This window comes from Struthio camelus, chromosome 3, assembly GCF_040807025.1.
Source record: "Struthio camelus isolate bStrCam1 chromosome 3, bStrCam1.hap1, whole genome shotgun sequence".
NCBI classification, from domain to species: domain Eukaryota; kingdom Metazoa; phylum Chordata; class Aves; order Struthioniformes; family Struthionidae; genus Struthio; species Struthio camelus.
The window spans coordinates 49694792-49710426 of record NC_090944.1 but is presented as its reverse complement, the minus strand read 5'-3'; the positions used below and the strand labels follow the sequence as shown (position 1 = coordinate 49710426).

Sequence of the window (15635 nt, the reverse complement as noted above, 5' to 3'; positions counted from 1 at the left end):
GTAATCACAAATGTATGTCCAATTGATGCTTTTGAAGCTCAATTTAGCAAAGCAAACAAATTTCCTCGTAGTGTTCACATAATTGTTCTCAGTGGTGAGTTTTGATTTATGAAAAAACCTTTAAGCATATAAAACTAGCTTCTTTGGGAGCTAAATGGCGTGAAAGAATATGATTCATATTGATTGTCATTTGAAAGCTGTATGTTGTTAGAAGTAAAGGTGGGTTTACAAGACTCACTTGTAATTATTTGCTACTTGGTGTAGCATAGTTTAAATTTATTTTGGTTTATTCTGGTGTCAGCTAATGTTTTTTAGAAAGAATAAGAAAATGCCATTTCAAAGAACATTTCAGAACCTAGATAAGCAATGACTAGAAGTAGGTTTAGGGTCCAATCCTGAGAAACACTAATGCAAGCTAATTGATCTTATGATTGTACTTAGAGATATGCAACTTATAAGAGTTTTTACAGCTGGGGCCAAGTGAATAGTGGAAATATTTTTTTTTCTTCTGACGATGCAGAAAAGCTGATTAAAAGCTCCTAATAGCATACGGAGATACTCTGTGTAAACCCATCCAAAGTCGTATGACAGGAAGTGAAGGAACTTGTTGTAAAATGTAAGAAGAACAGATTAAATGAGATAAATTTAGAATACTGCAGTAAAAAGAACTTGGTTATGAAGAAAACATGAAAACAATCATATGAGAAAGTACACTGTAAAATCTATGTATGATAAGCACAAACATTTGTTAAAAGAACCATTATTATAGAAGTAAAGTCCAACATGCAAACGGCAGAAAAATGTCAGAATAAATTCTCCTTAGTCCTGTTCTGACATAGTCTTCTAGATTCTCTTTCTTCTGTTTTGAGATACAGAAGTAGAGTTGCCAAAGTCTGTGAAACAGTGACAGCATTGTTTTGCCTCTGGAAAATTTGTTTGGGTTTTTTTTGCTGATAAATTATTAAAGATATGTCAATAGCCCTGTGCCCCTGGATTTCTTGGCAGCATGAGAGTAAGTTCCCGAAGGGTAATTAAGACAGGGTTTAGACAACTTGATGTTGGGTAAATGCTTTACCTGTTGTGTGACCACAAACCATCTCTTTCTGTTTCCCCATTTGTGAATTGAGAATAATAAGTGTTATGAAATTCATAATTTATGAATAAGCTAAGTGTTGTTTTCAAAGTTTATTATTTGTGGGTGACTCTTCTATCTGGATCTTGATTTCTTAACATAAAGTGCTCCCAGTTTAGGACTGGCTCCCTTTTGCAAAAGCAGTATTGAGTGAGTAAAACAGAAATTGGGGCAGAGACTGGCTTTCATGAGTAGAAATATAGTCCTCAAAATATTTCAGTCTGTGGGTGCAATGTTTCTGCCTGGAATCCTTGCTCTGTTATCATTACAGCTTTTCTATCGACTCTCACTGCATATTCTTGCTCGTTTAGCCAGCCCTGTCTTCTCCTCTCATATAGTTGCTTACATTCCTTGTGAGGGGGGGGTAGCTTCCTTCAGAACTCCAGTGGATTCTTTGTCCTTCACTCAAGAGATTTTTTTTTGTCATTTATTTGTTTTTGCATAATCTGCTCAACGATTTTGCAGTTCTCTGTGGTATTTTGTGGCTTTGCTTGCATCTGCCTTGTTTTCCTTGAGACTTTGACAAATGTCCTCAAGTTTCAGCATTGTGATTATTAGTGTCATCATTATTCTTGATGTGCCAACTCTGAGCTGAGTATTAGAAAAAGGTCCGTATTTTGAAGAATTTACGTCATCAAGAAACAAAACGTTTGTGCAAACACGTATATATTCCCACATCAAGGTCTAGCCATTTTTGGTGAAACAGTTGCAAGGGAGGTCTGCTTTACTGCAGATACCTCTGTTCCACTGAAAGTCTCAAACAAAGTTCAGAAAGAACACTGGTTTCTTATAGAGGTCTTGCAGATAGTTCAAATGGTGCTGTAAGGGCACGTGTACAGGAGACCTTCCAGGATACAATAAGAAATCTATTTCCAGCTGGCACAGAGAGTCATTAACCTTGTAATATCACTGATAAGAGGAAGGCTTTTTACTTCTGATGTTCTCATCAATCTCTTGTCAGAAAAAAACCCAATGCCCCATCCTCTTCTATGAATCAGAAGATTGTATCCATATTTGAAAATATTATATATAGGATGTTTTCAGAGAATCTCTTACTCTCATATGTTAACAGGAAAGAACAAATCATGAACCATGAGTGCTAGACACTGGAAGTCAAACTGTTCATGTGATTTTAGAACATCTCTTTCTCTCTCTCTTAATGTTCCTTTCCAGGAATGAGATCTGAAAATTGGAGCACTTCCATTTCTTATGTACACAAGATACTTTGTAGTTACACTTAGAAACCTTCTTTAATATTGAATAAACATATCAGCTGCATTATGTTTACCCAAGCTGATAACTATTTACTGGGTAATATATTACTTTAAAACACACACAAGCAATATGTGTAATTTAGCAATCGAGTTGATTACCAGTGCTTTTATCTTATTTCCAACACTTCCAACATTTTATCCAGAAGATTAAATAATCTTGTAAGCCATATTAAGATATGGATGTTAAATTACATCATAAAATCTATTTTGGCTTGAACGAAAATATGACGCACTTAACCAATTAACTTCTGTAGTTGGCCATGTTAATATTTGAGGTCCTGTGTACATTAATTGCATGAACAGGCTTTTAATAACCCTCGCTTATATTTTTACTTCCTTGGAAGGCTTTGCTTTTACCCTCATACATGAGGTACTTTATCTGAAAGAGGAAAAACGTTTTTTAAAAGAACGTTTAGAAGTTAGAGGGTTGGGGTTTTTTTTCACTTTGGGTCTTTTTGTATCAAGAGTGTTCAGTACTGAGACCTAGAGATGTAGCTTCTTCAGACCTAGTTTACATTTTGGATTTTTAGGGCTAAATAATAACACCTTGACCATTAGCTCTCTGGGACGTTCTCAGTGAAATCACGGAAATTTCTTCATGTCCTCCTCTGCAGTCACACATGGAAATAGTTTCCTGGTGCAGTCCTTGTGCATTCCCCTCCTGGAAGGATGTACATGCACTTAAATCACTGGAAGCTTCGTTTTAGCTATACTCTTAAAATAAATAGGAACCCTCACTGTTTCTCACAGCTTGTTTCCTCTCCGTGGCCTTGGTTTGAAGTGATGTTCTTTGGCATTTGCTTATCCCCTTTAAATCTTGAGCCTTCAAAGTGTTTCGTTTTGAGTTTGGCTTATCTTTATACTTTCAGAAGCTGTTTATTTTGTTATTGTTGTTTCTTCCTTTTTGTCTCCCTTCTTCCTTTCTGTCTCCATCCTATTCCTTCAAGAAGTCTTGACTGTTCTTCACTTCCTCAAATGCCTATGTAATTGTTCTTTTTGTTCCCTTGCTGTTGTCATTGCTCCTGCCTGGTCTTCAGATGATGTCCTTGCTGCTACAGTCATAGTACCTGTGGAAAGGTTAATTCTCTCTGTTGTCTAGGACATTCCACATTGTTTGAGACGTTTTCAAATGATGTCTTTTTAATACTTTACAGGAGTGTTGTGAGGCAGTCACAGCATTTGAAAGTAGTGTAGAAGTCAGGATTTGAGATGTGCTATTCTGCTGAGAGGTCTCATTTCCTAAACTCTCATTTGTGCCTGAGTGTACCCTGAAACATCGAGGATCAGGAGCTCACAGATGTCAAATTCTTTTGACACTTGCCTTAGAAAAATGTGGTTTACTTTTTGCGGGATGGCTGCCTAGTGGTGTGGGCGTCAGCACTCTTGCAGCCGGAGACTGGGAAGCAACCCAAAGGTTTCCCCCTTATGTACCAACAGCTGGTGGCTTATTTTGGGATGTGTTGCCTTGACTCTTTTGTTTGCTTTGGCCATGAAAATAGATCTTAATAAAGGGAAGTTAGTTATGTTATCAGAAAGAGGGAGAATTACTTTCCAGACTTGACGTGGCAGCACTAAACTTTTATTCACTCCAGCCATTGGACTTGTGTAAAAAAAAAAGCAACAAAAAGAAAACCGGTTTGTGTATCTGAGCATAGCAAAAAGGAATGCTTCATTGTGCATGTCAGCTATTATGAAAGCAGATTCTGCTTAGAAAATAGAAAGCCATTACCTTTAGAGTCTATCTTGTGTGTGTATTTTGATTCCTTTTTTTATTCTATATTAAGAAATAAAAGTATAAAAATAAAGATCTTTCTCATTTCATAAAAATTCAGCTGCTGCTTTTGCTCATTTTCTCTTGTGGAAGTTAACATTTTCTGTCTACCATTACGATCATTTCTTCTGGGGTCTCCGAAACAGGCTGATGGCTTTAGAGGTGGAATAAGCAATAGAAACAGGTGAATTGAAGAATGATTTTCTTTCCATAAATGTTTGGTAATAGAGGGGAAAGTGCAGTAAAAAGGCAATTTAAAAAGAGAAAGGAAAGGAAATGTGTTAAGGTTTTCCTTACAAACATCCCTGCCTTTAAAGTGGGTTCTTTATTGTACTGAAATAAAATCATTTTAATTGCTCTGAAAAATTATGCATATAGAAACGTGACATAGGACTTCTTTCAGTCAAGTCTTCATTCATCGAAAAATGTACCTCCTTTTTTCTTTCAAAAGAACTGGAATGTGGGGAAAATAGATCCATTGATAAGTTTGAGTTTTCCTGTTGTAGACATACTATCTGAAATACTAGCTTACTTGCCTTAAAATCTAAATTCTTATTGTTATTATCTCTTATATGAAGTAGTAGCTTACACAGGAATTTCATTCTTATTAGTCGGGGACTGACGAGACTAATGTTTGAATGAAATCTTCAGGGAAAATACATATGCTTTAAGTAAAGGAAAGAAGGACTCAACAGGTGGGATTATGGCCCAGTCTGATGATAAAGTGCACTATATGAGGTTGTAAATGCAAAATCCTTGACCGTTGGTAGTCAGCCCAGATAATACAGCTGTTCTCACAGGAGTAGGGCTAACTGCATTCTAGGTCACTGATTTCTCCACTTTTTCAACTTTTCCACGTTGTGTTCCAAATGACTATAAGATATGGTTGCATATAAACAAGCTGTTGTGATTCAGCTCAAAATGACTACAATACTCTGCTGGGTGAGATGATTTGAGATGGGTTAGATATTTCACTTTCTTCTGTATTTTGAATTTCTTTTGGAAAATTGGGGATGGAGGGAGGGAGAATGGAAGCTGGGAGGTTTCCTAAACTTTAACTATCTCCATTCTTGCAAAAAGGAATAATATTATCACCCCAAAGCTTTTCCTAGTGAATAACATAGATAGTGATGGCAGCGGGAAACCTTTTTCAGCAGGGAAGAAAAGATAGCTGTATTCTTCATGTAATCAGACATTCTTAGGGCATGGCCTTATATTACATAAGGTCTGATTTGATGGCGAGCTATTGCTGAAAGGGAGATGCAGCTCAGTAATGTAGTGAGTTTCCAACAGGAAGCTAGTCTGTATTTTTGGTAGGTGATTCCTGTGGAGTGAGGATGCTGATTCCTGATAACTAGATCAAATGCAGTCCGGAACAGCGAGTGTCCCTCCTGGGGAGCACAGGGAAGTAATTTACAGGGAAGGAAATTACAGGTTGGTGTTCGTCCTTCCCGAAGACGCAGTTGTGGCCCTGACCAGAAATAGTGTCCTGATGTACAGCTCCTCTGACAGCCCCGTGTCTCATACGTCTTCCTCTGTGATTCTGATTCTGACTGACTCTCTGAAAATAGGCTAGGGAATAAATATTTAATTAAGGGAGGCTCTACAGAATCCTTAGTGGGATGGAAGTTTCCAACTTAAAATCCCTGAATGCTGGTTCGAGGGATTTATCAACAATATGGCAGAAGCATTGCATCCTACCAAAAGCATCACTGCTGATGAGGATTGCTGCTTTGGCTGAGGACTGTCATCATTCTCAAGACACTTCTCCCATTTCTGTTAAGCGCAAGCTGGAGGAAGTACCTTTCAGGAAGAGAGGTGATGGTGCGTTATTCGGATGCCTTTACAGACTGCAACACTCGTTAGATTTGAAGGTTCCCTGTCCCTCTTTAAAGCTAAATACCAGAAAGTAGCGTGCAGGTGATATGCAGAGTGTGGGTGCAGATTATAGATACAAGGATCATTATGGGCTTGTTCAGTCCTGTGCGTAGACGATGTGCGTGTAGGGTTCTACCAAGATACAGGAGTAGAGAAGTATTTTAATGCTGCAAGTGTGCTGGGCTCAGAGTACTTGTAGTCCTGATCAAACGCCCAGCAGTTCCTAAAATGTAGATAAACATTGCTGCTTTTACAAGACTGAGATCACTTAACATAATACAGGAAACGATAGGTGCTGTATTTCTTCTTCTCTAAAATAATTGCTACAACTTGCAATTGTTAAAAACGATGATCACCACTTTCCTTTCAGGAAAATTCACTTAAGTCAGTCCTTTGGCAGGTGTTCATATTTTCTGGAAAGATCTGTCTCCCAGATTGCTAATGAATGGCCAAGCAACTATACAGATAGTTAATAATACTGCTTAATTGCCACAGTCAGATAGAGCTGCCACATAATTTATTGCTATTCTGAGCATCCAGACACTAGGAGAATGATAAACTCTGACAAAGCCTTATGAGATTGTTAGTTGAAGTAATTGCTTGCAGTTTTATGTATCTCTCTCTAGTAGGTGATCTTTGCAACGTTTTCCGGCTTTGGCAGAAAGACGAACACAGAGTTGTACCCCTCACTGCCCCCAGTTGCGCTGTGCAGCTGTTTTCAGAGTAATATACCTTCCCAAATCAGTGTGCAGCCAAAAGATTCTTCCTGTGTTTATATATCCAGAGCGGGTTAGAAAAGGATATTGTGTTTTCCTGAATACACTAAAGAAGCATAAATATGTCCACTGCATGTGTCAGTCAAACATCTGGACTCTATATAGCTTTTCAACATGTATATAAAGAACCAATGTGCTGTACAGCGAGTGCTAAAAAGGAAAACATTGACGATACGGGTAGCTGGTTATTTCCATCCAGGTGATCATCAGCAGACACAAACTTTGTTGGAGAGGTTAAATGATTTGAGAGAAAAGCTTTTTTCGGGTGAGGGAAGGGATGAAAGTATAGTGTGGGGGATGGAATTGTACCGCTGACTCTCTCTGTCAGCCCTACACCGTAACAGGCCTCTGCTGTAAGCAGGTTTAACAGAATTGTCTCACAGTGTTATTTTCTCTTGACAAGTAAAATCCCAGGGCTCCCTGGAATGAACAGAAGTATTCAGAGTAAATACCAAGCAAGATGTTATGATTCTGCTCGTCGGTTTAAGGATCAGACCTGTTCCATGCAGTGTAGGAGGACTGTAAGTCCTGGCTCAGGGTGCAGTTCCCTTAATTAATTGCCTTTATCTGGAAATTAATGCAAGGCAGGTTCTTGGGCTTTTTCACTGTATGTGCTATTAAGTTGCCTGTAGACAGTCATGGCCTTTTTCAAATCTGTATCCCTTTGACAGTAGTAAATTCATGTGTCACTACTCATGAGTAAGTCGACAACAGAGATGAAAAAATATGCTAATGAACTGAAATAACCAATCTCTTTGTGTAAGAGCACTTATCCATCGGATACTGGGTCTGAAATATTGTATTACCTTCTATGTGGTTGGTGAACTGTAGCAGAGTTGGGCACAACTAGCAGTTAAATACAGGTTTATACTTATGAAGAGACTCTCTGGAACAAAATGAAGCGTATGGGTAAAATTGTTAAAAGCATTTGATAAGGATCTCAGGTTACCATGGTTACTTGAACATTTTGCATTGTGTCGTAGATTAGGATGCATAGGATGAAGTAGCCAAAACAACTAGGAAGTCCATTGCATACAAACTACACTTCCAAGTCACCCAGTATTGCCAAATAGAAGGACAGAATAACTCAGGATATTGGCTGCTGACAAATCTATGAATCAATACAAGGAGGCCTGAAGGATATTTCAATGTATGTGATCTGAAATTCTGTGTTATTTTGGAGTTATCATTTTATATTTTTTTAAAAAAATGAAGAAAAAAGAAAAACCATGATAATATAAGGAGTGGAATGATTTTCCCTAAGCTCTTTCTGGTATTGAAATCTGACATTTGACTTTGAGACCTTCAACAAAGAAGGTTGATGAAACATGGATAATACATTTCATGCACTTAGGCTGGCAGTAGCACTTACACTGGAAGCAGTTTATTCCCATGGAAACCCATTTGCATTTGGGCCAGAAGTGACTTTTTTCCCCTCTGCTAGAGCTGCTGATGTTTTAGCATAATATAATTGCTGTATATTGACAGCAGATTTGAAAAGTATTTTTAAAATGTTGAGTAGCTGAGCATATGTATAATGGAGATGTAGTCTGTGCAGTTTTTTTGTGTAGGATGGAGGCATGTTACTGAGAAATATGAAGACCAGCTTCTGATCTTCTGTTATTTATCACAAAAAGAAAGAAGAAACATGAAAGAAAATGTTTATCCCAAACTGTTTTTTTTAAACAGGTGACAAAAGAGCTGAAACAGTATGACAATAAAATTATAGAGTGCAAGTTTGAAAACAACAGTTGGGTCTTCATGAGACAGAGAATAGACAAGAGCTTTCCAAATGCATACAGCACTGCCATGGGTGAGTAGAATAATTTGCTTTAAAAGGTTTTCAGGTTCCAAGTTTAATTTCTTAACTCTGTTCTACCTTAAGGAGGAAAAGTATTCTGCATTCTCATACCTATTTTGAGTCCTGATGTGTCTAACTGATAAGAGTAGGTCCTCACATTGCAAATGGCTTATATCATGTTTAGCATTTATATGCCATGAGTCCTTCGGCTTCAACAGGATTGTTTAATGAAGTCAGTTAAACAAATACTCTGAGGCAGTATTTCACAGATAATAGAGAAACAAGTGCCTATGTCTTTGCAGAACTGCAAACACTTATTCGGACAGATTCTTAAATGGTAGGATATGCCTTTTAAATGAGATCCAAGGATATTTTTATTTACAATAGCCCTGCAATAGCAGTTAACTAGCAAACCTTTATTCCCAGAACTGTATTGTCTTGTACGGATGTAATGCAAACTGGCACACTTTGAGTTGAACAAAAAATCTGTGATGATTTCACCTCTGTTCAAAACACCAAAAACATTATTTGTCAGATGGGATAGAAAATTAATAGGAAAAAAATTTCAGCTCAAGTCCTAAAATAGTATTTCCAGCAAAGAAGAGGGAAAGAAATGAAAGATGAGGGCATATCCCCATACAATTGTGATACTTTTATGTTTACCTACAGAAAATCATTCGTTCAAGTTCTGGAAATAAAACCCTGTTGTTTACTTCCAGGTTGGAATTTAAGAATTTGAATGATAGTGGGCAAGGCTGAAGAGTATGTTTAATAATAGTCATGTTGATACTGACTTCTGTTTAGTGCCAAAATGAGGTTTAATCATATTTAAGACCGTGCTATTTACTGGGACGTTTATATAAAAGATGTAGGATTTTCTCTAAACCATTGTACCACTTGCATTTCTGCCTGAGTAGTAAGTAGTTTTTCTTAAAAAAAAAAAAAAAAAAAAAAAAAAAGTTCGTTTCGTCAGGTGACGATAAGTCTGTTGGCGCCTTAGGGAACCAGCTGAAAATGTAGCTGAAATCCTTGCTGAACAGTCCTGCCTGGGGAAGAGGAATGGGCCACAAAACTCATAGAAGTACGATGGCTTCTTTTTGCCACAGGGACCCAAACTTCTCTTCACCTTATTGTTTCAACAGTTATTTTTCCTTGGAGTTTTCTATTCTGAGTAGTACCATATTCTTTCTTCTTTCTTTTCCTTTTTTCATGAAGGCATATGCAGCTGCCCATTTTCTCCTTTTCTAGAACAGCTGAAATGTTATTCCTGTTTTTTTCCCACCAAAACATCATCAGCTTCCTAAACAAAATGCCCCAGACAGAAGTATTTTATAGGAAACATTTCACATTTTCTGTGGGGAAATTTTAGAACAGAAAGTTTTCTTTTGAGTCGCATTTTCCATTTTTGACCATTTTTGAAATCTCCAAAAGTTCCATTTTCTCATTTGGGACTTCCATTGTTCCTTTCTCTATATCTTTTCTCTCCTCTATTTGCTATCTTATTGTGAAAAATATGGTTTAATTTTTTTCCCCCTGATTGAAAAAGCAACAAAATAAGTCTCTGACTCCTTCTTGCTTTTGAACTTTGATCCCTTTCAAACTGAAAAAAGTTTTCCCCAAAACTACTTACAACCAAAATGCTTTTTGACTGCTGAAGTCGCATATAATAGAATTTGTAAAGCGTGTTTTCACCAAACGTATATAACCAAAAATAAATATGATAATCAAAAAATAATGCTGGGAAGGTATTTTTTTTAATTGTAAATTAATGCTGTGAATGGTTCTGCAGAAAAGGAGTGTTTTTAGGAGTCAGGAAATCATATGTTGATTGTTACTTGTAACAATGCTATAGTTCAAGTCAATCATAGGGAGATTTAATTTTGTTCAGAAACGTAGAGTCAATAGACTGTTTTGCATGAACTTTCATCCATACTGTGGCGCTTTTTTTGTGCTGTGCATTATTTTCTAATGATGTTATACTATTTTCAGGATAAGTCATAGGATTCCTACTTAATTTCTTGCTCTTTGGGGATTTTTTTTCCGTTTCCCTAAGTCTCATGATTAACTAGAGGAAATTAAATTTGCATGTGAAAAGTGTAAAAATTTCATTTATTTAAAGAGAATTGAATCTTTTTACAGACATAAGCTTTTTACGTTCTAGATGTTCTATGTCCTTTCTGCTACATGAAGGTATGCGGGTAATAAAACAAGTACTGCACATTGTGGTTTTGTAATATTTGTAGTACTTAGGAGGGGAAAAATGGTGACCTTAATTCGAAGTTTTTCAGTTCTAGCCAGTTATGTTTAATCAACTATACTTTGCTTAGCATTTTAAAGCCAAGTTTCACAAGGCCTTTGTTGCTGTTGCTTGCCTCAATGGGATGCCAGTTCTTGGCATTTTTATAGTTACTGCCTTTTTATAGTTACTTTGCTCTCTGTACTCCACAGTCCTCTGGGGCAAAGCAGAGACACTGGACTTCTGACACAACAGCCTTGTGAAAATACGTGTTAAAGGCTCAATATTTATGCCAAATTAACGTTATTTATTTTGCAAAGAGGGGGTCAGATTGTTTGAGCGCTGACTGCAACAAATTGGGTTAGTAACTTCAGAATATGCTCTTTGTCCCCAGCTGTGTGTAACAGTATCCAAAATCCGGTCACAAAGGAGATGCTGTTTGAGTTCATTGACAGGTGTACGGCAGCTTTGCAAGGACAAACGCGCAAGCATCACCTCGATCCCGACACTGAGCTCATGCCACCCCCACCACCCAAGAGGCCGCGTACCATAACATAAGGCTTGGTCTCGGCGGACAGCGTGTTTACAGTTGGGCAGAAGGTGAAAGGCGAGTGTGAGGACTGGAAGAAAAAATATCTGAATGGCTGTAAATACTTAGGTGTGTTTTTTTTCAAATTCCGCATCATGAATGGACATTCTTTTGTAACTGAAAAATTCAACCTTACGTTGTGGTGTCTGAAGATGAGATTTCCAAAGGTTTAAACAAAAACAGTACAATGGAATCAATGGAAAGCTGCCTTGTTTATATACGGATCTCTTTTCACCTTTAATTTATAATGTCAGCAGTCTGGAACTGAGAAAACATTGGAATGCTGTACTTTTTAGAAGCTGTGTTTAAAAAAAAAAAAAAGTTTTTTTTTATTATTGTTATTCAACTGGTTGGGATTTGTAATCCGTAGTATAATTTATCGTAGTTTCCCTGCATTTCTTGAGACTTGTGTTTAAAAGCAAACAGCAGTGTTGTTTGTGCACTATGTTGCTTAAAAACAAAGCCTTCTTAGATTTCACTAATTTTAAAATTAGTTGGGTTTTTGTTGTTGAAATATTAAAAAAGTGAATTCTTCTTGTAAATAGCATCCATCCTTTTGAAAGGAAATGTGCTGGGTATGTGTGTGTGTGGTTTTTTTTCCCTGTTTGAACCTAACACACCAAATGTATAGTGGGCTGATTCTAGCTTTGGCTTTTAAGTTTCTCTGTAGATAAGGAATACACACCAAATCCTTAGTATTGAGGTCTCTGTTATGAGACAGTTTCTAGTACAGGGCTTACTCCTCCGTGGTGATACCATTGTAAATATTATTAAAAAGTACACTTCACTGTAATGTGCAGGAGTATTAAACAGTACTCATAACGACGTCTTAGATCCAGGCACAAAAGGGCAAAAGAAATGCCAGACAACTCCTGTGTAAAGGAGAAAGTAATTTCAGTGGAAAAGAGCCATGTCGCAAGGAAGGTCTCCTGTTTTAGATAATTGCAGGACAAAGATAAATCATTTCTGGCAGTGAGTTAGCATCCCAGGGAATAGGACGCTCCTCTTCAGAGGTGGGGTAGGCTGTCCTATGATAGCGTCCTAATCCACTGACTGACTGACTTTCTTACCAAATGAAGAAGCAGATACCCTGATGGCTCTTGGTGCAGTGTGCCGACAGTTGTTCATAGCATTAATTTTGAGAAGCTGCACTCTGGTTGTCTAATGGAGGAGTTGTTCTGAGCTAGGATTAATTAGAAGCCAAACTAATGCAGATTTTAAAGTTTACTGTACTTTTCACAAGCAGGGATCTCATTGTCTGTTTATATAGTTTGTCATGTGTAAGTACAAGTCATCCACATGTTCAGGAATCTGATTAGTGAACATCAATAATTTGGAGTAATAACTAAAATGCATTTCTATTAATTTTGTTTACAAGCATAAAACTTATTTAAATTTCTACATTTTTTTTTTCTATGGGAACTAGACTATGCTTTGTGGTGGCTTCTCCAGCTGTTTCAACCTGTTGTATAAATACATGCCGAATCATTTAGATGGCATTCCTGGTGTCCTTTTCTGGGATATTCCATATGTGTTTTAGAGAACTGAAGAAGTTAAATAAGTTACTTTTTATACTGTGGTAAAAAAGTGAGGGGAAAAAATGTGTTCATCAAATTGTACATACTTTCTGCATATTGTCTTTAGAAAAGATATAATATCACCTATGCAAGGTTGCAAAATTATCTCCTAAAGGAGCCCTATGAATTTGATGTGAAAACCTATGCAACCTCTCTGCATCTTGCGTTGAAACACACAGTTGTTTATTTCTTCATTTAGTTTAAGTATTTTCCCCTAGATTATACTCTGGTCATTGAGATTGTCATAACATTTTTTGTCAGTGATCTTCATGGTCTGGTAATTGCAATGTCTATGATGATTACATAGATGAACATTTTAAATGAGTTGGAACATTTCATTGTTCTAAGGATGTATCGAGATCATTTCCTTTTGTCTCCTTCTGAGCCCCTGCATCTTGTATTTCAGCAAGACTTAGTTTCTGATTTACCTTTTGCTTTCGAGCAGCAGCACTACAGGCTGTCTTCCACGTGTATTCCACCAAGCTGATGAATGCATTGTGGCCCTTCTTGCGTTTTGACAGTGTCTTTTTTCCATGCTCAGCTTGAAATGAATATTTTGAAAGAGTAATGACACTGAGAACTGGTTTAGAGCTCCGCATTCACATCTGACTGTAGAAGTCTTCTTGCACTAACACCTGGTAGCTTTTCAGTGAGTCCAATCACTTGTGCTTTCTGGAAAAGGAAGCTACTTGGGAAGGGTAGAATGAAGAACCTGATGAAAACAAATGGCATTTCACCAGATGGGTTCTAATGCTATGAGAAATTTAAACTCCCTTCTTCTGCTACTAGATGCTCGGAGATTGAAACTAAGAAGCAAAGAAGAGTCTGTGCCAGGAAAATAATAATAATAAAAAAAACCCTAACTTGTCTGCTCTTTGGTGTACAGCATGACTCCATCATTTGTCATTTGTTAAATATATACTTAAAATTTGGTTTCAATGGAGTTTCCATGAAATGTAAGTACATTCCTCTACAAACTGTGTATTAAGTATTTTAATAAAGTCAATGGTTTAAAATAGTTCTGCTAAGGATCTGTTTGTTTTCGATTCCTGTGCTTTCCTGGTAACAGTAAAAGCAGCAGAGTACTATGTTATTATTACTGTTCAGTCCTCCAAGAAGATTGTTGACAGTTTTCAGAAGTCAATGTTTCTTCTCTAAGCTAGGAGCCCCCGGCACCCCCAAGCCAGTAAATAATGTCTTTTTAAGTCGTGATCCATTCTGCCGTTTCTAAAGTACAATTTGCTCTTCCTTCCACTAGAACCAGAAAGAAACAAAAAGGTATGTGACGTATATATTTTATGGCAGGTTAATATGTATAGCTTATTTATTCAGGGTTAGCTTAAACTGCAGTTCTATCAAAAAGCTGTGGAAGAGGCAGCTTCAGAGGTTTTCACTGCCTATTTATCATCCAGCACAACCCTAAAGCTGGTGGCACAAGTCTACCATGTAAATCACAAAATCACAGAATCGTTGAGGTTGGAAAGGACCTCTGGAGATCACCTAGTCCAACCTCCCTGCTCCAGCAGGGACCTCTAGAGCATATTGCCCAGGATCACATCCAGACAGGTTTTGAATATCTCCAGCGAAGGAGACTCCACCACCTCTCTGGGCAACCTGTTCCAATGCTCTGTCACCCTCACAGTGAAGAAGTTTTTCCTCAGGTTCAGGTGGAACTGCCTGTGCTTCAGTTTGTGCCCGTTGCCTCTTGTCCTGTTGCTGGGCACCACGGAGAAGAGTCTGGCCTCATCCTCTTGACACTCCCCCTTCAGATACTTGTACACGTTGATGAGATTGCCTCTCAGTCTTCTCTTCTCCAGGCTGAACAGGCCGAGCTCTTGCAATCTTTCTTCCTAGGAGAGGTGCTCTAGTCCCTTGAATCATCTTTGTAGCCCTCCGCTGGACTCTCTCCAGGAGTGCCATGTCTCGCTTGTACTGGGGAGCCCAGAACTGGACACAGCACTCCAGGGGAGGCCTCCCCAGGGCTGAGGAGAGGGGCAGGATCACCTCCCTCCACCTGCTGGCAACACTCTGCCTAATGCACCCCAGGAGACCATTGGCCTTCTTGGCCACAAGGGCACACTGCTGGCTCATGTTTAACTTGTCCACCAGCACTCCCACGTCCTTCTCTGCAGAGCTGCTCTCCAGCAGGTCAACCCCCAGCCTGTCCTGGTGCATGGGATTATTCCTGCCTAGGTGCAGGACCCTGCCCTTGCCTTTGTTGAACTTCATGAGGTTCCTCTTCGCCCACCTCTCTAGCCTGTCCAGGTCCCTCTGAAGGGCAGCACAGCCCTCTGGGGTATCAGCCACTCCTCCCAGTTTAGTATCATCAGCAAACTTGCTGAGGAGGCACTCTGTCCCTTCATCTAGGGGCACTGATGAATACATTGAACAAGACTGGACCCAGGACTGACCCCTGGGGGACACCACTAGCCACAGGCCTCCAACTTGACTCTGCGCCATTCACCACAACCCTCTGAGCTCGGCCATCCAGCCAGTTCTCAATCCACCTCGCTGTCCACTCATCCAGCCCACACTTCCTGAACTTACCTAGGAGGATGTGATGGGAGACAGTGTCCAAAGCCTTGCTGAAGTCCAGGGAGA

The 15635-nt window shown here is 38.5% G+C and overlaps 1 protein-coding gene across 3 annotated transcripts in view; it reads left to right on the top strand.

Annotated features, from left to right (window-relative positions):
- RNGTT (RNA guanylyltransferase and 5'-phosphatase) overlaps nt 1-14052 on the top strand; it is a 193478-nt gene extending 179426 nt beyond the window's left edge. For all 3 annotated transcript variants that reach the window (XR_011140132.1, XM_068937747.1, XM_068937749.1), the window contains 2 exons: nt 8521-8644; nt 11263-14052. Coding sequence is in view for 2 of the 3 variants with exons in the window: in XM_068937747.1 (XP_068793848.1) it covers nt 8521-8644; nt 11263-11426 (288 nt within the window). In the remaining variant the exon portion in view is untranslated. The remainder of the gene's footprint in view (nt 1-8520; nt 8645-11262) is intronic.
- Nucleotides 14053-15635: the final 1583 nt, after the last annotated feature.